This window comes from Pinus tabuliformis, chromosome 7 (genome assembly GCF_031772625.1).
Source record: "Pinus tabuliformis cultivar Carrire ecotype Pingquan chromosome 7, CPIR1, whole genome shotgun sequence".
Lineage (NCBI taxonomy): Eukaryota > Viridiplantae > Streptophyta > Pinopsida > Pinales > Pinaceae > Pinus > Pinus tabuliformis.
In genome coordinates this window covers 1202235553-1202260713 of record NC_142293.1, presented here as the reverse complement: position 1 = coordinate 1202260713, position 25161 = coordinate 1202235553, and the positions used below count along the sequence as shown (strand labels likewise).

Below are 25161 nucleotides of genomic sequence, written 5' to 3'. Positions count from 1 at the left end.
TCATGTCTCGTATTCCCTTCCAAACCCCATTGACTTGCTCTTATATTCTTTTGTTGGTAACCAATAGCCATGATCGCATCTCAATCGATGGCTAAGATCTATGTTGCAGGAAACGTGGTACAGAGGCCCGTTTCCGTACGGAAACTGGTACGAAACGTGGAAACGCGTTTGGTACGGCCGTGAAACGCGTTTCTGGTCGTACTGCCACGTTTCCCGAAACGGAAACGTGGCTAGTACGGCCGGAAACTCGTTTCACGGCCGTACGACCCATTTTTCCTCATTAACTTGTGTTTTTTTAATTTTTATTTTTTTAATTTATTTTTAGGGTATGTTAGTGACTTCTAGTTGCTTCTAGATGCGTGTCTAAAGTTATAAAAGTGAATTTTTGCCCTAGTGTTGATATGCAGTTCATCAAGAAGTTTGAGGCATATGCAGTTCATGGTAATGTTAAATTCTTAAAGTAAAAGTGATATTCTCCTTTATTTTTCATTTTCATCATTTTACTTAAATTTTTAACATTACCATGAAATGACTCAGGATGTTTGAGAGTGGTTTCGCCCTCATTGGATTTCATATGGAGAAAGTAGAATTTTAGATCTCACTCAAAATCCAGTAGACTTATCTGTTTTTCAGGATTTCAGGATTGGGGGGATTGCAATGTTTCCATTGGATTTTATCATGTACTAGGGTATGGAACTTGTATTTAATCAAGAGAACCAAGCCCTCTATGCAGTGGAAACTCCCAATAATCAAGATCATGTAGGGTACTAGGGTATGAAACTTGTATTTAATCAAGAGCACTAAGGTCGTTCAACTATGTAAGAGGAGACTCCCAATACAACAATGGTCCTTCTAAAGAATGTGATGTGGATGCAAAAAATCCTGATTTGGATCTCTCTCTTGCAGCCTTATAGTCTTTATTGTACTTGCAACCTCATATATTAATATAAATAAAGGCTGATTTTGAAATTTGGATATATAATAAAGATTGCTTTTGGATATTCCGATATTTTTATTTTCATTATGTGATCATTCATGAGTAAATGTGATGTAAATTAAATCTTGATGTTTAAGTGTAATAAATTATAATGTATCATTTATGCTTTATGATTGCACATATATATATATATATATATATATATATATATATATATATATATATATATTTGTGTTTCTCCGTTTCCAAAATTTGGGGAGGTCGCGTTTCGTATCGCTTCCCATTTCGGAAACTCGTACCCGTTTCCCCGTTTCGTGCAACCTAGGCTAAGATCATCTTGACTCCATCAAATCACTTTTCTGTAAGTCTCTAGAGCAAAATCATTTCCCTTAATTAATTTGATTTAATTAACCGATTTTTCTAAGTTAGACTTGGTGAAATATTTAATTATGGGCAATTAATCTAATTGAGGTATTTTTAAGGCGTTTCTTGCAAAACCTTTTCTGGGTTTTAGAGATCTTGTGTTCCTAAGCCCCTTAGGGTTGTGTTCCTTAGCCCCTTAGAACCATAGAGACTAGAACACATGTCTCTTGCTACAAAAAACTAACACCGAGCATAAGCTCATCACCTCTTTAAGCTTGTTAAATTCCCTCTCTAACTCCTCTGTCAACTTGAACACCCCTTTCCTGCTCAAGTCTATTAATGGTGCACCTAACTGCAAGAATCCCTTAATGAACCGCCTGTAGTCGCTGCAAATCCTAGAAAATCCCCGCAACTCCGTAAGGTTTCTAGGTGTAGGCAAATCTAGTATGGCTCGCATCTTCTCCTAATGTACCTGTACCCCTTGCACACCGATCACGTGGCCCAAATAAAGGATCTTGGTCATCTCGAACTCACATTTTGATGACTTGGCATATAGTGATTAGTCCTTCATAATACCCAAAATCTCATCCAAATGTCCCAAATGCTCCTCCCATGTTTTGTTGTATATGAGGAGGTCATCAAAGAATACCAATAAGAACTTCCTCAATTGTTTGTTGAAGATGTGATTCATGCATGACTGAAAGGTGGTTGGTGCATTGGTCAACCCAAATGGCATGACCAAAAATTCAAAATGTCCATAGTGGCATCTGAAGGTTGTCTTATGCACATTCTACTCTCAAACTCGAATGTGATGATAACCTGATCGAAAATCAATCTTTGAGAAATACACTACTCCATGCAACTCATCAAGAAGATCATCGATCATGGGAATGGGGTACATGTTTTTGATGTCTTCTTGTTCAAGGCTCAGTAGTCAATGCACATCTTCTAGGTGCCATCCTCTTTCTTCACCAAAACAATTGATGAAGCAAACGAACTCGAACTAGGTCTGATGTGGCCCATAGCTAGCAGTTCTTTGATGGTCGTTTCTATATCATCCTTGAATTTCTTCGAATTCCTGTAGGGCATGTGATAACTGGTTTGGCCCCCTCCTCTAGCTCTATGGTGTGCTCAAAACCCATATCAAGAGCTCTCCCTAGAGGAATCTCTTCAAAAACCTTGTCATGCTTATTCAACAATAATTGAATATCTGTTTGATACTATTAGTTGTTATTTGACAACTTCTAACTCATAATTAGACATTTTGTAGCCCAAGCCATATCTTTGTGCTTGAATATAACCTCCATTCTCTTAGTTGATACAGTTTGAGGAGCGCCATAGGACATTCCCCTCAACACTACCTTATTTCCATTTGAAGCCATGAATTCCATCTCCATTACCTGGTAATTCATTAAGAACTTCCCCAACGAGTATAAACATTGTACCTCCAATACAACATTGGTGCCTGCAAGATCCACTAAATAGAAGTCATCGCTAAATGTGTAATTTCCTAGTGTCGCATTCAAACATGGAGCCCTTTGTGTGCATGTCATGTTGTATCCATAGACCACACAATGCTAAAGCCCTCAAACTCTTCTATGGAAATACCTCTCTTTGCCACCAAGGCTGCATCAATGAAGTTGTGAGTTGCCCCGCCATCGACCAAGGTAGTGACTCGTTGTCCCTATATGACCCCCCTGATCCAGAAGATGTAGTCTCTAGGGACTCCACAAAGAGTGGCAAAAGTGCCACCCTTAATCCCCATACAAGGTCTCTCATTCTCTTTAGCTTCCTCATGGGACTGCTCCCCTTTCGAACTGTTAGGCTCACTGCTTAGTGTTGCCATTGTATCTTCTTCATCGTCGTCGTCTGACAACACCTTACTATAGTGGACCTTCCCCTTACCCAAGCATTTGTGACTTGGTTCCCATGGTTCCTTGCAACTGAAGTAGAGTTTTTGCTTCCTTCTCAGCTTGCTTCGAGTCTCATCATCCAACCTGTCCTTCCTAGCCCACTCTCTTTAAAATTACCTATTATCTTTGTTCTTTTGAGTAATGAGTGATTTGGATGGAAGATTAGCTTCAGGTACTGCATCTTCCACGTCTTGCGTCCTAGTGATGGCATCCCGTAAGGTGGTGGGTTTGAAGGCCTTGACCCAACCACACAGTGGTTTGACTAAACCTTCTATGAAGAGCATGATTAGCCTCTGTTCAAATATGACTATCACCACAACAGCTACTTGTTGAAATTCTAAAATGTAGGCATCTGGTGTTCCGATCTGCTTCAACTATGCTAGCTCCTTGAAGTGTATCTCAGGGTCCTTCCTATCAAACTAATCTATCAACCTTTGTGTGAAGCCCAAGTAAGAAGTAATGTCAAAATGTCCCAGGGTGATCAATCTGTGGTACCACCATTCGTGAGCTTCTCCTTCCAAATGCAAGGTGGTGAATTTGATGGCCTCTGCTTCCAACATTGGGTTAAGTTGGAAGTAAGTGTCTAAATTTTGTACCCAAGACCTTGTTGAGTATTTGGATGACCCGTCGAAGGATGGGATGGACAATTTCCCAACCTTGTGCAATAGATCAAAGTTTTGTTGTGTGCCCCTATTATGATTCATGGGCCCATTTTTGTACTTAATGTTGTTAAACTCGATAGAGGCCATAGCTACTTGAACATCCTCTCCTAGTGACGCATACTCCCAGAAATATTCTAAAAAAAATCTTTGTTTTGTAATGGTGGCCCTTGGTATACTACTCCCTAACCATCTAGAAACTAGGGTAGTAAATGTCTAGGGGTCCTTTCTGGTTGCCCCTGTGATAGTTTGTCCAGAGATGTTAAAAGGACCAAGAATATGGTTGTTGCTTCCCTCTGCGTAACTCAAACTACCTCCATTGGATACACTAGCACCATTGTTACACGTATTACTCAAATTCGCCATACCCTCATTACCTTTCCCAATCGACTCTCAACCAAGACAAGTTTTGATGGGAACTTAATTGCAAAAATAATTGTATGGAAGGATAGCAATATCACAAACTGACCATGATATAATCTCATTTAGAACTATTTGACATCACCTCTACTGTGTACCACTAATTAACACATTCATATGATCTTATTTGTATGTGCTTAGCTGTAGGATGGGATTTTATGTAAAGGGAGATACTGATATGAACCTAAATATGAAATAATGCAAATAATAATAGTTAATAATTATGAAAGGGCATATCTCAAAAGACAAGACATATAGGAATGTGAAAGTGCTATAATACAGTTAGATCAAACAAATTACTTTGTTTCCAGTTTTGGGATTTTCAGGATACTTTGTTCCAACCAATTTCTATTGTAGAAATTCTTTTCAATGAGAAAAATCATGAATGAAATGGAAATTAAATCCTACAGTATGATGAAATTTATGCTTTCATAACTGCGAAGTATATGCCTCATCAAACTGAAGCCCGTGTATTGTGTTGCATAACAAAATGGTGCAACTCATATAAAATTGAATTCTTGAATCATGAAAAGAAAAGATACCAAAGTATGACTTTATAACACAACGAGAAGCCTACAAGCATGGTGTGATAAGAACTACTTCTACAACCATATAACCGCATTTAAGTGTAAATGCTTCTTGATTCGTCTATTTCACAGGTCATTTGAAGATCAACAAACAACAATAAGATCGCATACGAGATAAAACATATTACATTGAATTTGAATACCCTAGGGTTGTTGAACAAAGGAGAAAACCACACATTTTAATCATCTTAATTTGATCTACCCTAAGTTCTCACATTGCATCAAAGAAAATGGAGCTCACTTGCAAAGGTTGACACCCGGCCCTTCTTGGCGACCTAGCTTCACATCACTAGCCAATTTTCCTTAGACTTTCTCACCCCTAACCGATTCTCCCTCTACTGGCAACTCTGACATTCATATGGTGGCAACACCTGCTTCAATTGTGTCTTCTTCCCATAGTGCATTTGGTACTTGCATGAAATCTAATCTTGGGCAGTCCACAAGAGCCAACATGTCTATTAGATGCATACCACGTCATCTCGCCTCTAATGGTAATATGGGTAAGGCTTCTTCCAGTGACACTGTGAAGAATGCCCCACGTTCTCTCCAAATTTTGGTTCTGGAGGCTCCAACCATAACTATTCCAATAGTGAAAGATATTGTCATCTAAGTGGCCTTTTATAATACAATTGATTTTGTATGTTATATCAATGGTCTCTGCCCTTGTTTAGTTGATCTGCACAAATGGATTTTAGACCCCTAGAAACCTAAGTTCAAGGAGGATGCTTTTATTCATTCTCGTCCAAAGGGGCTCTTCATTATTGAGTTTCCTCTCACAGCACATAGAGATTTGATTTTAAACTCCCTGAATCTAGGGAAATTTTGGATTATGTATGAAATCCTAGACCCCATCCTTTGACCCAGTGACAAATGCTCTATCCTCAACCCCTGTGTGGGTTACAATTCTGAATCCAACTTCGCATTTTTGGAGTTGAGATGCTTTTCTAGTCATTGGCAAAGCCCTTGAAAAATTCCATTACGAGAGTACTAAAACAAAGAATTGAGGCACTACAACATATGCTCAAATGTTTATGGAAATGGGCTCAAATAAGAGTTTCCAATAGAAATTATTTTAACATGCGAAAACTACTCCTAGCCATAAAAGCTTGATTATGAACATGTTTATTCCAACTGTAGAGTTTATTTTGAAGCAAGACATTTAACAATGCATTGCCCAAAGGGCCAAGACAAGTTACGAAGCACCGGCATAAACCAACCTAGGGGGTTGAAGCTAAGAAAAAACATCAATTGATTAGAAAGGAAGATCCACCTGAATTGAACCCACCCATGGAAGAACCAAAGGTAGATCCAAAGGAAATTAGAAACACACAATGAAAAGAATACCTTCCATTACAGTGGGACACAGCACCATAGGGTACGATGGAAGACGAATCTGCTTTTCCTCCTACTTTGGAATCGGATGCAGAGCCCCTGCTTCGTCCTTTGACGAAAGCGAGCTGAGCAGATCAGGCTGAAGAAGATTGACCAGAACCCCCCAGATCAAGGCAAGCAGGATTGGAAGGAAAAGCAGGGACTTCATCAAATATGAAAGAAGCTTGAACGAAAGTAATAAAGAAGGAAATATCTCCTTAAGTAGCACTGCCAATGGTGACAAAAAGTCGGGGACGTAAACCAGTTTAGCCATGTTCTGCTTTGGCTTTTGTTATGTATCAATTTGGCGGAATTCACTCTTGTAAGAAACACCAAGATGTAGCTTTTATGAACATAAGTATTTTCTGTATTCAACAAATAAGCAGGCAATTTAGCTGGAAATCTAAAGCTGGCAATTTTTTTAATCTCGTTGTCAGCCTCTGCTACAGCCCTTTTTATACTGCAAATCTCTCAATTCTGTTAAAAAACAAATTGACCCGACCTAAACAATGCCCCTTAACATACAATCACATAATACCAATACGCCCCACGGGGGTATCTGTATAAGGTTTAGAAATTTGTTAGATTTATCATCAAGTTTACATATTATGGCAAGCAGTCTGGTCAGGCATGTAGAGAACCTGCTAACAATTTACAATGAGGCCATCCATCGCATTTAGTCCACCATACGAGTCAATGCAACGCGATGTTGGGTTCTATCGTGTTTGTTAAATCAAAAAAAATATGGTTAAGCAATTATAAGATTTATTGGAAAGGGCCTTTCGCGTGGGGAGGCAGATATAAATTTGATTTATCGTCATTTTTCCGTCGAGGAACTTCGGAAATACAAGAAAACTTGACAGACCTGGTATTCGTGGATATTGAGATGTCGGACTTGCTGCTGCTGCCACGATTGCCCCGATCTGATTGCTGTAACAGCCCTGGTAAGCAGCCGACCCGCCAAGCCTCTCGCCATTTTATCTCTTCTTCTCTTTTAAAACACACAGATGTAATGGATTCCCAGACCTATGAAGGCCTCTCTCTGCAATGCAACGTTAGACAGGGAGGCGTAGGGAGGTAATCACACTATTCACTGAGGACTCCGGGTATAAATATAGGAAACCTCTCGACCTCCGTCCCTCACTGCTTTCTTTTGTTTATAAAAGCGAACGGCGATCCTTCGGACACTAAAAGCCTCCGTTCCCCGCTTAGGTTTTTGCCCTTCCACCCAAATGGCGCTGACTAAACGTGGGCAAACTTCTTTTCATTGCACAAATTTTCATTCCACAGCGACAGCTTTGATCAAATTTTCAACTTAGGTTGGTTGTGAATGTTGTCCAATGAACTTGGATTATGGTCGAACAAACATTGAAACTACGAAGGGAAAGTTTAATTGTTATATATTTAGTTAATTTTACATAGAATAAAATATATATATATATATATGAAATTAACCAAATAAAATTAATTGTGATACATTAAATATTTAAAATATATATATAATATTAAATTAAACAAATAAATAATTGTGATGCATTAATTATTTTAAGAGAAAAAAAAAATGTATTTTTTTATCTTTAAACACCTTACCACTAAAAAATGAGACGACAAAAGTGTTTGCATGATATTCTCATCAAATTCCAATCGGCATCTGGCCTGGTGATTAATAAGGTTAAATCAATGCTGTACCACAATGATTCTGATAATGACACTGTTTTATGGATCGCCGATTTATTTGGCATTCCACAGTCTTCTATTAGGAGCGGATTCAAATATTTGGGCTTCTCTCTGAAGGCAAAAGGATATGGTTCACGTGATTGGTCCTGGCTAACTGACAGATTCTTCAAAAAAATCTCTGTTTGGGAAGCGAGATTTCTATCTCTTGCCGGAAGACTCATTCTGGTTCAGTCAGTTTTAGCTCAATTATCAGTCTATTGGTCCCATTTGTTTCATCTTCCGGCTTCCATTATCAAAAAAATAGTTTCCATTGCGGGCAACTTTTTATGGGGAGGAAAATCTTTCCAGTCAAAGATAAATCTGGTCAAAATGGATATCATTTCGAGGCCGAAGAATATTGGAGGCTGGGGTCTTATTAACATGAAAATCTTTGGAAAGGCCTTACTGTGCAAATCGCTTTACAGGGGCATTTTTGGGTCCGGGCCATGGAGCAAGATTATTCAAAACCGATATTTGAAAGGACGTAGCCTGGAGTTCTGGTACCGGAGACCTTCTTTTGGTTTGAAATCGGGTTCTGCTATATGGAATAGCTTCAGGAAAATTATTCCTTTCTTCATTCAGAATCTTCGTTGGAGGTTGTATTCGGGATCCTGTATTTACATTGGCATTGACCCCATTGTCAATGATCTGGAGCTTCTGATCCCAAGATGCCTTTCTCTCTTCCTCCAAACAAAAGGTATATTCACTTGGGAAAAGTTGATTAAAGAATGGACATCCTCTTCTCCCGTTTGGATTGGCGTGGAGGAGTTACCGCTTCCACCACATTTGAGACCGATATGGGCCTCGGTGATCCAGAACTTAACAAATAAAGGCATCCAGCGCATGGGCAATAAAGACAAATTGGTATGGGCCATATCAAAATCAACTCAGCCGGTTAGGGTAAAGGACATTTACTCTGCCATGATTGAAGGTCTTCCTGAGGCTGCGGATTCAAAATTTCCGATGCCACTGTGGAAAGTGTCTTGCCCACTCAAATGCACTCTTTTTTCATGGCTGGTGTTCTCCAACAGAAACCTCTCCTGGGAGGTTCTTCAAAAGAAGGGGTGGAATGGGCCGGGACGATGCTCCATCTGTCTCTCGGATCATGAGACCAATGTTCACATGTTCTTTCAATGTGCTCAGACACTGAAAATCTGGTATGAATTGTCTATATCCTTTTGTTTTCCTTTTCGCGTTTTTGCTTCTGTACAGGAGGGCTACAGGTGGTGGAGTGAGCAATGCTTATCCCTACGCTCTATGTTTGTCACGGTCATCTGGCTTATATGGAAGTGGAGAAATAATTGTATTTTTCAAGACCTCAGAATTCCTCTTGCTTCTATCTTGCTGCGGATAACAGATTCATCTGTCCCTCCTGATATGTAGGGATCTCTCTCCCAACTGTTTCTTGATGTGGTCATTGTTGCTGCGCATCAATGTTTTTTGGATCTTTCTGCTTATGGAGCTCTCGCTCTATCTGGTGCTTATGGTTCACATGGTTCATATGGAGTTATTTTGGTTTTTTTGCCTCTTTCTGGTGCGAGACTAATCTCTCCACCCATCTGGTCATCTGTAAATCTTGCACAATTCTCTCTTATATGGTTTTAATCTGTTTTTGCCGTGGGTCTCCAGGCAATACGGAATTTCTGGTTTGCTGTATACAAGGCCATTATATTTCCTTAATATAATCTATATGGTTTTTTTTCTTCTGAAAAAAAAAAATTTGAGAGATTTAGATTTATATTTACTCTAATTTTCCTTCTCATATTAAATAAAAATGGGAAAAAGTTGAATTTTTGTGAAGGGAATGTTGGATGCTTTTTGGTTGAGAAATTAAAAGTTAGACTTAACATTTAGCATATAAAATGGAAAGTTTGGATGAAGATTATTGGGAGTGTTTAGAAAAGTAAAATAAATTTGGAATTTATTTTAAAGTTTTTGATAAATCTCATTTATTAAATTTTAAAATATTTAAAAATATTTTATAGTAATGCTATTTAAAAATATATTGACATATGAGTAGTGTTTCTTGTGAAGTATAGAAATTTTAAATGAAAAGATATTCAAGAGAATTTTTTAAGTGTTTTATAAATGTAAAAATAATTTATCAATTGAGATGGTTGATGATGCAATTGATTGTAGAAGATATGTTCAAATATTAACAAAATATTTTTAGTATGGGGAAATAGTAAAAATCATTTATTCCTAACTTGTCATATTATAAATATCCATTATCTACAAATAAAGGAAGCAAATTGAAAATCATAGCCATTGATAGTGGCATAGAAAGGAAAGGGATATGGGTGGAAGTTTGGAAGAAATTGCAAAGAGTTCAAGAGGGGAAATGAAAAGAATGAGGAAGGAGAGAACTCACAGTATAATAGAGATTGTAACAAGTTTTTGGAGCCTTATGTCAAACAATATGTCTTCCTCTTGCACTTGTTTTGGAAATTTTATCATCTTGATAACAGGTATGAGATATGCTAATTAACGAAGATGAAAAAAATATGTCAAAGTGATTCAAAGATGTTCTTGTTTGAGGTGAAGCAAATGGATGAAAGGGACACTTATCATTTGCTAGTATATGGATGGTTTTGTTGAGAAATACATAGGACCTATAGAGGGTATTTGTTGAGGTAATGATTAAGGAGGGGCCAACATGGCCTTTATGATCTTAATGTTAAAATTAATGATACATTTACATATAAATGCAAACATTGATTCTTTGGACACTCATATTGGAATTTTAGTGAGCCCAAGTTAGTCTTAGTATATCATTTTGAATGGCAAGCTAGATAAATTATCCATCGATGCCCTCGAGATGAGTTTTGTCTCTTTCATTAAGTGCTCTACCAAAGTCATTGGCATTTTTCTATGACCACAACGTATTCAAGCTTTAAAAAAACTTCCCATCCTTAAACCCTAGAGGACCACCTTGGTGGATCATTGCATCATTTAAGTTGTCCATCTGGACAATTAAAATCTTCTTTAGTTCTTTAAATGCTACTTCTCCAAAGTCTTCGACCTTTCCTCCCTGGACTTTGTAATATCATTGAGATAATTATTAGGCATGGTCTTATTGCGACTATTTTTCTTTATAACTTGGTCATTCATGTTTATATACGTTGGTAGAAGTTCTTGCAACAACTTTGTGTCATATTCTATATGGGTTTTAGTGATCTAAGATGCACTAATGAACACTCTTTTGATGGCATTTCCTATGATTTCTCCAATATTTTTTATCATCAAAAGAAGGGCTTACCTCCCTTTTGTGTCCATGACAATAACTTCATTAAGACTAATGAAGGTCATGGTCGCCAAGTTTATCCATTTTCTCTCGTCTTACTATTCTTCTTTAGATGTCATGGAGGCCCATGGGACAATTGTTATGGGTTTAACCAACAAAGATGGGGTAAGTGGAAACAAGGACTAGTGCCACCCTTTACATCTCACACATTCCTTTGTCGATATGTAGTTCTTTGATTTGAGGCCTTAAACTGAACTTTCAATCCTATGATCTTCAGGATTTTGTTGAGGTAATGGTTAAGGAGGGAGTAACATGGCCTTTATGGTCTTTATGTCGAATTCAATTATACTTTTGCAACTAAATTTAAGTATTGATTCTCTAGCTACCCATATTAGATATTTGGTGAGCCTAAGTTAGTGCTAAGTATGTAAGTTTGAATGGAAAACTAGATCATTCATCCATTGATATCCTCAAGACTAGTTTTGTCTTTTCCATTCAATGCTCTACTAATGCCCTTGGCATTTTATATGATCATAATGTATTCAAGATTTAAAAATAATTCTCATCCTTAAACCCTAGGGGGCACCTAAGTAGATCATTATATCATTTAAGTTGTCTACGTGGATAGTCCAAATCTTCTTCAGTTCTTTAAATTTAACATGGACCTTGTCTAAAGTCCTCAACCATTTTGCCTTAAAATGTAATTTCATTTAATGGCCATTATTATACATGATGTTATTGTTTTATTCTTCTCTATAACTTAGTTAGTCATGTTTATATATGTTAGTGGAATTTCTCGCACCAACTTTTGTCATAGTCTACATGGGTTTTAATGATCTAAGATGCACTAATGAGCACTCCTTCGATGGAATTTCATATGATTTCTCCATCATTTAAAGCTATCAAAAGAAGGCCTTACCTCTCGTTTATGTCCATGATTATGACCTCATGAAGACTGATGAAGGGCATGGTCACCAAGTTTATCCTTTTTCTCTCTTCTTCCAATTATCTTTTAGGTATCATAGAGGTCTATGGGATAGTTGTTGTAGGTTCAACCAAAAGAGGGGGTAGGTGGAAACAAGGACTAGTAGCACCCTTTACGTCTTTCACATTATTTTAAGGATTTGAACTTGGCTTCCAATCCTATTATTTTCACCTTTGTGGTTGTGTTGTCGTTGCAACAAACACCCTCCAAAATTTTTCTCACACTTGAATTTTGGAGTCTACTTATGGTCTCATTATCTGTCACTTCAATTTGTTCATGGTCACTTCATGATTGGTTGATACTTTTCTTATGAGATTCTAATTGTCAAAGTCAATTGTTTACACATGCTTAGCTTTCGATCCATTCTCAAGCACACCCTCTTATGGCAAGCTCTGTAGTTAATGTTTACCCTTGAAGATAAGCATTGCGCAATCCCTAGATACAGTAATGGCACATTTCCCAGTGATAGTGACTGTGCAACTCCCAATGATAGTCACTGTGCAACCCTTGCTAACAGTGGTTGCGCAGTTCATAAAGGTAGTGATTGCACAATTTTTGTTGACAATCAATGCACAATCTTAGTTGAAAGTGAGCATGTAATCTTGTGAGTCAGTCATTCTCTCGCTCTTAGTTGCAGTTGTATTATCATTCTGGTGAGTTTCCTCAATTATCGCTTTCCGTGCTTTTGCTTTCATAAGTGTCACCTTCACTTTCGTGACTATCATTTTTGCTTGCTTTCATTTTCACAAGTGACGCTTTTGCATTCTCTTCACTTAAAAATGTGTCGCTTTCACTTTCTTAAGCTTTTGCAAGTGTTGTTTTTACTTTTTTTACAGTCACAAGTGTCGCTTTTAACTTATTCCACTCCTGCATGTGTCACACTTTAGTGCATCACTAGAGGTGTCTCTAGTGCACTCTTCTGCATTAGATGATCTTATATGTCGTAAGAATATGCACTAGAGACATTCCCACAGCTTAGCGCACTTTCTGGTTGCATTCAAGACTTGGATTGTAACTTGTATTATAAATGTTGCATAGCTACATTTCAACTGTCATACCTAGAAATAAGTGTCGCTTTGTTGTCACTTCATGGTATGTGTGTTGATTTTGGGTATTGTGCATTCTATTGGCTTGTGTTGATGTTATACGAGTGTGAGATCACTATTCTAGGACTTGTTTGCATGTCTTGTTCTCCCTTGCCTCACTAATCACACACTTAGCCATTTTCGGAGCTTTCATTGTCTTTGTGACTTGTTGATCTTTTCACCCTCCTTGAACTGCGAATGACACATTCTTAAGTCACAGTGAAGCATCCTTGCCTCCTAGAACTACACACTAAGCAACCTCTACCTTCAAGTGTTGTGCATTACGCAATCATAATGCTCAGTCTTTGCCTCTTACCCTTGAAAATTGTGCGATCTCTCTCCCAATTAGTCTGCCACTGTGTAGTCTCAGTCAACAGTCAGGCCTCTCTCAGTCCTTGACCTATGCAATTGCACAATCAATTGGCTCAACCTATCAATAACTGCACATTGTGCAATCACAGTGAGCAATACTGCCTCGCCGCATCATTGTCTCCCCCAACTGTGCAATTTTATCTTCCAGTCCCTTAGCCACTACACATTTGCAATCACAATGACTAGACCTCCATCACTGCCTTCTGAAACTGTGCATTGCGCAATCCCTGAGCCTCCTTCTCAGTCTTGCACTTGTCCCGGCTTGATAAGCATGTTGCATAAGGAACAATATGGACTAGGAGATTTCGGGACTGATGTTGTCTTGTCATGAGTGAATTCCATTTGCAGATATTGTTATCTTGACATGACATGATGATGCTTAAGGAGGAAGCCAAGGAGAGTCTCCAAGAAAACATTTGCGAAGAAGGAGCAGAAGAAAGAACCATCATGAAGGACATGAAAGAATCTTAAACCAAGGCAAAGACATGTAAACTCATGCTGACTTGGAAGGTTCTAGCACCTATTTAGACCCTATGGAGGGTGAAGATAAAGAACAAGCAAAGATCCATCATGAAGAAGATACAAAGATGGTAGCTATGAGAAAGGCTTGGTCTGGATACATCAAATTAAAGTTCCGTGACATCAATTTCATGTCATGGCTTGTCCAAGTGTCATCACAAAGTCATATGTGTTAATGCATCTTACCACATCATTTGTGGAATGTAATTATTGTATGAGAAAATGTAAAATGTGTGGAAGACCAAGGGTCCCACATGGAATGTGAACATTCCCTAGAAAGTTCTAGAGTCATTAGAAGTTCAAAGGTCGTATAGGAATCTGAAAAGTCATAGTAAAAGCTCAAGAGTCATGAAGGAGGTCTAGAGTCACATGTGAGGTGAAGAGTCACCTCATTTGTTATAAACACGCCCTCATAGCTCAATATTTTGGACTTTGGACTTTTCACCTTAGCTTCTCTAGTTTGGCATAGGAGAGAAGATATTTCTTTGGAGGAGCAAGTGGTGACTTAATGTTCCACTATTGGGACTAGTGTGGCAACATTGTAATTGTATATTTTGGGACTTTCACTTAATATATGAAGCTCTCAGAGTCAACGCACTTTCATGCATATGTCGTGAATGATTGTGAGATTATTCTTTCATTGTTTGCGGTGTATGTTTATGTTAACATATATTAATGAAAACGAACTATTTCGTCGGCTTTAGTATGCATCTTGTTGAATGTGCATTATTACTGATTTTATGATCATTGTTATTTTATGAACTACTTTGCATGTTAACTAACGATTCTTTCCATGCTCTTGTGTGTCTCTTTTAGGATAGTATTATCACTTTTCTTCTAGAGGCACACAGTTCCTCCTCCCTTATGTGAAAGAACCTTATATACATTGCAATTGCATGCCCCACAGTGTCAACTTACTTGCTTGTTTCAAAGATTGTTTGTGTAATCTCTTATGTTGATAATTGTAGCCAAGGAAAATTCCTGAGAATAATGGCAACATGCCTTATTTCCTGGTTGGGGCGGCTACTCCAAACGATGTGAGGCCTAATTAGGACTTCATATTGGGGAGACCCCCTTGGTTGCAGGATTTCCAGCATTGTCAACAATTGGCGCTAGAAGGAGGGCCAAATGACAATATTATCCCATTGAGTGTGTTTTGAATCTCTTATCTTGAATGGCTCATTCCCAAATCATACTCTCTGGGTGTTTTTCTAATAAAACCAATCTCAAACTTTCAATCCCTGTGGAACCTTTTTACAGCTTGTCTCAATTAAGGTTTGATGGCGAGGCTGAAATATCTATAGTTGAACATACAACTCATTTTCTCAAGTTTTGTGAATCTCATGAAATCAATTGTGAAGATGTTGCTTGTAAATTATTCACCCTCACTCTTGAAGGTTGAGTTACACCTTACCATTTGATTATATTCATTAATTGAACAAATCTTCAAGGATCTTGATCAAGCCTTTGATAGATATGATTATCGAGATGTTTATGAAATAATTAATCAACTTTGAATGAAGCCTGATGAATCAATAGAGGATATTTCTAATAGATCTCTTCACCCGTGTTATGAGTTCCTTGGAGAAGATATGGATTGGCATTTCTTTAAGGAAAAGTTTCAACATCTAGCTCAAATCTCCTTGAAACATTCTGAAATTAAACCCTTGGTTGATTGTCCTCTCCCAACTTCTAATAATCACGAGACACCTATAATTCCCGAGGAGGAACCTACTATTCCTTTTTATCCTTGTCCTCCTCCTTTTTCATTGCCTAACATGGAGGTCTTTAATGTTATTGTTGAAGTTGTGAAATTTGAAAATCAAATTAATGATCCATTCATCCCATCCTCATTTTATCTTATTGGTCGATACTCTACACATAAGAAACCTAAGGTGAAGATTGGTCCCTTGATTTCCCCATATCACATTAATGTACATAAATGAAATTTTAAGTTTGATATCATTAAAAGTGATGTTTCTACATGGGATACTTGTCATCCTCTATCATCTATATTTCATGACCCTTTATGCCTTGATCTGTTTAATCTATCTGCACCACCAGCTGATACTACAGATACTCTTAATTGTCAATTTGTTGGTCTAAATGTTGACCATGTACAAGATGGTCACATTCCACAGGTAGAGGAGCACAAAGTTGAAGATACTTTTGATTTGACTTCTCTTTTTCAAAGTCCTCTATGTCAAGATAATATTCTTTCATTCTTGGTTGATTTAGAATCTAGTGATCTTGACAATCAATCAAATGGAATAGAAGCTCTTAATCAACCCAAAGCCCTAGGAAACCACCATCTTAACAACAATGATTATGCTAATGTATACGGTAATGATTGCCTAGGTACATCAACTGATCTTTTGATTTTTCATGAAGATTCTCTCATGAGTACTTCTTCATCTCACTATCCCTTGTGTCTTATTGTTTGTAATGAATTAACTCATGATAAAGACATGACATACTCTTTAAATTTACAATCTGATGAGCAAAATCTTGAGTTGTTACAAAGAAGTGAGGTCATCAATGATGATGAAGAGAACAATCAAATCATTGAGCATCCATTCCATTCCTTGCAATATCTTTGTTTTGCATGAGGACAACTCTTCAAATCAGCTTGCTCATGAGATTCCTCCTATTTATACATCTTTAGATTTGCAATTAGAAGAACCTTATGACTTGAGTAATTCGTCTGTTGAAGTTGAAAACTTTGATCAAACCAGTGGTGTAGATGGTACCATTCAGATAATAGTGATATTGTAGAAATAACTAATAACAAATGTCCACATGTAATGCACAATCTAACTCAACTCATAAAATGTAATTATCTAACATTCCAAAGTTATAGGACTTGTCAGGAGTCGAGACACTTCAACTCTCGTTGATGGTTATGTCAATTTCTCGCAATCCTAATGAGATCCCAGAACTATGTCAGATCTGGATTTTCTCGCAAAATTCTTTTCTCTGTATTGTTTCACTAGATGTAGCCTCATTCTTGATAATTTTTTGGGTTTTTCGAGACAATTTTTCTATTTTTCAAGGTTGGGGTTCTGATTGGATAGAGGATTATGTTAATCTATCTTCATGTAAGCCTCTTGCATTAAAATCAGTATTGGAATGCACATATTCCATGGATGCACAGGGTTCTAAACCTTATCCTTTTAATTGTCATGACAAAAATTCTCATCAGCCGAAGGATTCACATCTGTCAAACACTTCTTAGAATAATCAACTCTTGGTCTTTCTTGTGAGTATTGTAATGCTAATCATTTTCCTTTTGACACAAGTTATCATCTTTTTTTTTGGTTTGTCAAGTTGTATGTGTTCCTCCAGGCTTGACCTGTGGCTTGAGAAACCGCGACCCAGGGGCATCTAAGTCGTTAAAGTCACCCGGGGAGCACACCCAACCTGGGCCACTCCAGCCCTAAGGTGACTGGATTTTAGCATGTCTCCTCCCTTAGCACGGGAACAACAACTTCCGTGAGGTTTGATCTTGGGTCGCCTTATTAACGAGGCCCATCCTCAACCGGTTGTGCTAGTGGGACTTGACAACACAAGCTATCATCTTCAGTGTTAGTGAATGCTTAAGTTATTTGGTGAATCAAAATACTCTTCTTGACAGATTAATGTCCCAATTTTATAAAAAGGTTGAATTTGTTTCAACGCATGTTAATTCAATGTATCCTGATTAGTTTAATGTATTTGTTATACTAGCATTCATCTTTAATTCTTCCAATCGGATACAAGGTGGTGATTTTTTGTATTCAACCTATGAGGAGAATGATTATATTATTCAAATAATTTGTGAAGATGCTCAAATTGATTCATCTCCATGTTAAAATAATGGAGAATTTGATGCCTTAACCAACCCATCTGATCATAATACTAGCCTCACCACCTATCTTTCAATTGATCAAGTTCCCACTAGTGTATCTGATGATAATTATTTGATATTTGTTGATCCCATCAAGGCCATAAATTCTTTTGATTCATCATTTCACTGTTCAAATACTTGTCAAGTAGTTGAAGCACTTCAGCTATTGTGTGTGGTTATGTTAGGCCTTCATGATCTTGACAAGCCTTCTGAACATGATCAAATTCAATTTTCCTTACAAGATTTTGCCCTTGATTCCATGCCATCAATTGAAAATTCATTTTCTCAAGTATTTCAAGGTTTTCAAGAGGATTGTTTTGGATTTCATGATCGAATATATGATTGGTTCGAAGCATCTTACTTAGCAGGTCTTGTTGTTAATAACAAGTTTTGATCTTTCTCGTTGTTTCCTAAGGATGAAAACATGGACAAAGGTATATTCATAAAAATCTTTCAAGGTTTGTATGATTGTTGTTCTAATCAGAAAGGTAAGGTTACAGATTGGTTAAAGTTAGTTGTTATGGCACATCTTTATTTTAATAGGAAAAACCTTCAATTTCTTGTCCAAGGTATTCAAGTTGTCCTCTTTATTTCTGCACATTGTCTTATATTTTTCTTAATTGCTCGTATCTTTGTACTTGCAGGTCGAGAGAAACTTAAGTGGCTACATTGGAAATTTCACTTCACCTAGTCATGACCATCTAGCACGTTAGATTAGGAGCAGGACTAGTTGAATTTTAGTTTTCTTTTGCATTGCATTGACCCTGCATTTTACTCCTCACCTAATTTTGCATTAGTTTTGTCTTCTTGCTTTTGCCTTTTTATGCTTTCATTTGTTCTATTTTCCTGCTTATGATTTTCTTGTTATGTATTTCCTTTCATGTTTTGTTTAATGATAAATTCTTTTGTCTAACTCAAGAGAACAATGTGGCAAAATTTTCGAAAAGGCAATTGTGATGACAAACAACTCTTGGCTAATTTGTTTTCCTCTTCTTTGTTTGGGACTACACATCTTTCAAAGTCAACGGTGTCCAGATGGAAAATAAGATTCATTCAAATGGAAAGGTATAAGTAGAACCAAAATGCATGTATCTATTTTAGGATCTTCATTTCTTGACTCAGTATGGTAATTAAATGATGTTTTATTTGTCAATCTAATCGAGTAGATGATCCAGGTGGCTCTAGAAACGCTCAGAAGATAGAAGTGGCCTTGAAAAAGCTCAAAAATAAAAATCATCAAATGGAAGTGAAACTAGGACCAGATCATAGTGCTCATTGCCCTGATTCCAATGGTGTGAACGACACTGAAATCCAAGTTCATATTCTTAAGATATAATTGGTCAAAGTTATGGTCAAACTGGGCCAAGTGGCAGGTACTAACTAGGCAACAATTTGGCAAAGGGGCGATGCACGGAAAACAACAGTTGGAAAGGGAGAATTTGTCGCCTCCTTAATTTGTCTAGTAACCCTTAAAATTCAATCGGATTATTTTTAGCTATTGTTTATATATAAATACAAACAAAATAAAAATAAATAAGGGTGGCGGGCCACCAACCCCGCCACCCCAACCATTATATTTAAATAATAAAAAAAGCAAAACAAAATCATGGGATGAGGTCCACGCTTCTAACCCTGGATCCTTCACATGACAACAACCGTTACTCCATATCGCAATGTGTGACAGAGCCGGCGGGGCTTGAACCCACATTGGCTCCACAATAGTCAAAACGACCGCCAAAACGTTAACAAACTGCCGACCATTTTAAACGAATGTGCCAACAAAATAAAAAAATAAAACACCATATTTAACATTGCCAGCAATAAGGGGAGTCGTGCATATTTGGCCCTGGGACCTCCACCCTCCCACTTGTGTGAGTCACCAAACCACCAACTTGAGGCCTTGTAAAATCCACCCATCAAATGTATTAAAACCCACTATTGCTCATTCGATGAGGGGGGGAGAGCGCTGATCAGAGGAGCCACACAACTGACCCAGGTTCGTGCATGATTACCGAGGCAAGTATATTCCATGAGAATATTCCATAGAATATTCTCATGTAGAATCTTAGAGGAATGTGAAAGATTCCTTGAAGGGTGATTTTTCACAGTGACATAATCATGGCAAGTTTATACTCAAACGAACCAAAATTTGCAGGGAAATTAATGGTGTGGTCTGTTTCCTCATCTCAGCAGCATAATTTCAGGCGATCAACAATGAGGAATCTTTACAGAATCTTGGGAAATCTAAAAGATTCCCTTGGAGGCTGTTTTTTTATAAAGGCAGAATGATGCAGACTTTATAGTTGTTTTTCACAAAATTTCGCAAGGAGCACAATGGTGTGCTTAGAATTTTCATTCGAGCAGCGGATTTCTCATCCATCTCAAGGAAGGAATATTTAAGGGAATATTTGAGATTCCCGAGGGTCCAGATTTTGACGGTGTCAAAAAGGGGCCAAGTTTATAGTCGTTTGACACGATTTCGCGCCACGAATTTAACGGTGCAATCCATTTCATCAACAGAGATTCGTATTTTCAGGCCATCCTCGAAAGTGGAGGTATATGATGTAGTGATGCCATGTCTTTCTTTTATTTTGCTGAGTTGATGATTTTGTTTTCGAGATCCTTGTTAGCATTATGTTGAAGGATACTTGTATGCCACGTCATGTGATAATTTATAAACTTGTCATACTGAAGGAGGGCTCATATGAGTGAGAGTTCCTATAGGAGAACGTATCGTGGAGAGACATGCCACTTTGATTGACCAAATTTATCCTTGTAATGATAAAGAATATACCATGTACATCATCGTCATTTGCAACATTTAATGAAGCAGCCTTCCCACTTTTGACACCGGGCTCAGAGACGTAACCCACATTGGTTGAACTTCATTATCAATGTGTTTGTGTTCTTGATTTGATGGTTGTCATTATGTTTCTTCTTCTTTAAAGAATGCACATGTGGTTTTGCTCTCTTTTGCATGCAATTATGCTAAAATCATAGAAGAAAAAGATCTTGGTTAATTCCAGTAGCTGAAGAGATCCGGATCGAGTTTGGTATCAGAGTGGTCTTCTCGTTGATGTGAATTGCGAGTGTGAATGATAGCTATAGATTGAATGTGCAACAAGAAGGGAGATGGAGAATAACAAATATCTCTATAAGGACCTCCTCAGGATGGAACACATGGTAGATTTAATTATGCAGATTATGAGGAGAAAATGGCAAGAGAGGATCAGGAGAAAGAAAAAGTAGAGGATGATAATCCATCTGCACCTTCCAATGATTTTACATCTTCTTTATCGTCTTCTTATCATTCAGATGAGGAGATCACTCAGAGCCTTCAAGCAAAGAATGTTGAATTGAGGGGAATTCTACGAGAAGAAAAAGAGGAGAAGCAGAGACTACAACCTCAGTTACGAGCCATAGAAGAGGCCTTGGAAAAATTGAAGTGCAATGAAGGCTTAGAGAAGCCATCATCACCTGCTTCAGAATCGACATCTGAGGTAAACAATGCTGATATTTCTTTAGTTTCATTTCACATTATGTTATTTCTATTGGAAACATGGAGGTGCCCATTTCAAGAACTGGCATGAGACTCCTTACCAAGATGGGGTATAAAGGAGGAGGACTTGGTGTTAATGGCCAAGGAATGACTCAGCCATTAGAGGTGTACAAAGACCCCGATTTTTATGTTTGGGATACACTTAAGGAGAGTGCTCTGTTAGGAAAAATACTGAGGGGGGGGGGGGGTGAATCAGTATTTTAACAAAAAATGATTCAATTTTCTTATTATGATTTATGTATGTGATTATTTTGAAGTAAACCTGTGCATGTACATGATTTTAATGCAGACAACTAGGGTATATCCAGTCAACTAAGTTTTCCAATGAATTTTATCTTGAACCAATATGTTAGTACTTCATCAACATTAGATGTACAATAACCATGTGAAGTAAGAATAGAATAAAGCAACACCCGTAAGCAACACATATGAACACCATGATTTTTAGGTGGAAACCCAATGTGGGAAATAACCACCGTTGATGTCGTTTATGTCTTCTTTTTATTATGATGTTATAATTCTTACAGTCTTGTACTTATGCATACTCATACCAACACGCAGGCACCCACCTACAGAAGGCTCCAACCTTCTCTCATTCTCTATCACCCACTGGAAGGGAGCTCTAATCCCCTGCACCACCATGGACTATGTTTCGTAAATTTTCACACTAGATACACCTGATAAAAAACATCACAACTTGTAGGCCATTTTTCATCAAATTTTCAGACTGGACCCACTACCATCATTTAAGCCCAATACCAAATATCAAAATTGAAACTGATCACTGCAACAAATCACTCAATCATTGAGCCAACTAAATCAACCAATCACTGAACCAACTGAGACCCAATTTATTCTCAAACAACAAAAGTAGTTAGATCACTATAACTAGAATACCAATATTGAACCCAAACACTGCATCAACCAACTGAACCAACTGAAAACCCTGATCAATAAAATGTTAGGATATATGTGCTACTTTACTTTAGCAAATCTGCATGTGTATGTGACTTCCTTAAAGCATACATGTGTACAGATCTCAAAACATTGAACCCTGAAACTAAATCACTGTCATTCTGAAACAAACACTGAGTTACACCCTGAACCACTGAATTATTCTGAAATAATCATAGAACCATAATAAATCTTCAATCACATACAACTAGTAGCATCATCACTCTTCAATCAATCAATTCAACTTCAACCATCACTGTTAAACCCAAATCATCAAGTAAGACTTCGTTTACAGACAACAGAAACACAACAAGATTGATAAGACATATTATTCATCAAAACCCTATCTTATATACACACTTTCCATAAGACACTTCCGCATGTATACACGCTTTTCAGGAATCAAACCAGCGTACAGATATGTCCAAAGTGTAGAATTGATACACGACTTACCAACATTAAACCTGCGTATGTGCGCGCCTTTCAGGTAATCAAACCCGCGTATAGATTTGCAACTATTTACTTATAGCTTCGCTACACATCAGACCTTTAGAATAGACCCATCTCTCGGCATACATAATAAAACATAAGCGGGACATAAATATTATAGATCAAATCAATTCATTATCAATATAGTCATTTCAGATCTATTGGATCTAATCCATCATCAAATTCTTGGGTGCATGTTTAGTTTCAGATCAAACAATTCATTAATAACCCATTACATGCACACTTGCTTCAAATCAAACAATTCATTAATAGCCCATTACATGCACACTTGCTTCAGATCTAACTATTCATGAAATATTCATCACTTGCACACACTAAGTACTTTGATCTTCATTTCCTTATATAGCTTAGGCCTTATCCAATACCATAGATCAAATCCTCAGTAATGTTGATGGTATTCTTTGACGTGATCAAATATCCATTGTTGGGCTCAATTCTATGGGTCAATACCATGGTAAAGATCCTTGGTATTTAGAATACCATGGTGCGGAAATTGTTTGTGCCTTTTCTTCTTCATACCCACGTGTCTACGTGACTTTGCTTCACAGAACTCGCATATACTTCTTTAAACTTCATCTTTATCATTCCTCTATCTCTGAACTGATATTCCTTTGTCCAATCTTTCTCTCACATCTGTACTGGCCTAAATACTCATCATGTTGACATGTTTATTAAGTAGGTTTCCATCAAGGACAACATATTTGTCATAATGCCAACAATCTCCCCCTTTGGACTTGATGGCAACCACTTTGGTGTTTGGTCACGACCATCTGTAGGTACCTGTAAAAACATTTGTAGATATACCAAGCATTCTCCAAACACCAAGCTTCTCTCCCCATTTGACATCAAGTGCAAAGGGTCGACCAATGCTTAATGAAGACTTCTCTCCCTATGTTGACATGAGCATTGTAGATCTGATTTTTTGAGTATGTATATTGAATACTGACCATGCTCCCCGTGAGCACATGCTGAAATTTATAAAGATATACAAAGAAGTACATGACTCTATGACTTAACCAGACATGACCTTTCCTATCACCAATGACTCGTGCTTACATTGATCACCCGACATAGCGGGGTTACAAACTACATCACATGCCCAAAATGGGATTACATTCATAATTGATTTGACCCCAATAGTTCAAACATGACTGAATATTACAATTATTACATCATAGGTTTGTACATGACCTTTACATCAAGAGACATATATGACATTTATAATCAAGACCAAAGAGACCTCAAAGAGTGAGGTAGTAACTTCAGCAATATAAACATCAATACATTTGCAAGTAAGTATAATGTCAGCAATGCAAATGCTCCTCTTGAACTATAGGCAATATCAACAGACTGTACTCAACCAATTCCAAAACCAACAAGCAAAATTGGAGCTTGTTTCTTCATCATAGCAAAACATACGTGACTGTTTAAGTAGAAACTCGTGTATATACGCGACTGTTATTCATAGGATCCACGTACAGAAAGTAAAGTACTGAAACTTCACAACTATGGCTCCCCTTGAGCCTGTAATATTTGATCATGTTCATTGTGACTATACCAGATGCATTGTTAGTAATAAAAGGATGGATATCAAAATAAACCATGAGAATCATCACCAAGACAACATATACATTTCTCCCCCTGAACTTGAAGGATTAACAAAGTGATGAAGCAGGGACCATTCCTAATTTATGTCTGAGATATTCAAATGCATCACGTGGAAGTGGTTTTGTAAATATGTCAGCAACTTGTTCTTTTGAGGGAACATATCCAGTTTGACCTTTTGTTCACGCACCTTTTCTCTTAGAAAATGATATTTAATTAGAATATGATTGGTCTTGGAGTGCATACTAGGATTTTTCGAAATACTAATGGCACTTGTATTATCACATAGAATGGAAATGGGTGAAGAAAAATTGATTTTAATATCCTGCAATTTTTTGCACCATCCAGAGAAGTTGTGTGCAGTAAGATGCAACAGCAACATATTCTGCTTCTGCAGTAGATAAAGCAATGGAGCTTTGTTTTTTTCTAAACCATGATACCAAGTGGGGCCCCAAATATAATGCTCCTCCATTAGT

The 25161-nt window shown here is 37.4% G+C and overlaps 1 protein-coding gene across 3 annotated transcripts in view; it reads right to left on the bottom strand.

The window, feature by feature from the left end:
* Positions 1–7492, bottom strand: part of LOC149251726 (ATP citrate lyase (ACL) family protein) — a 330905-nt gene extending 323413 nt beyond the window's left edge. For 2 of the 3 annotated variants that reach the window (XM_089459548.1, XM_089459550.1), the window contains exon 1: positions 7116–7490. In XM_089459548.1, coding sequence (XP_089315674.1) covers positions 7116–7226 — 111 coding nt within the window. In that variant the 5' untranslated portion in view covers positions 7227–7490. Of the gene's footprint in view, positions 1–7115 lie in introns of all 3 variants that reach the window. The other variant, XM_089459549.1, reaches the window with a different exon arrangement.
* Between the last annotated feature and the right edge of the window lie 17669 nt (positions 7493–25161).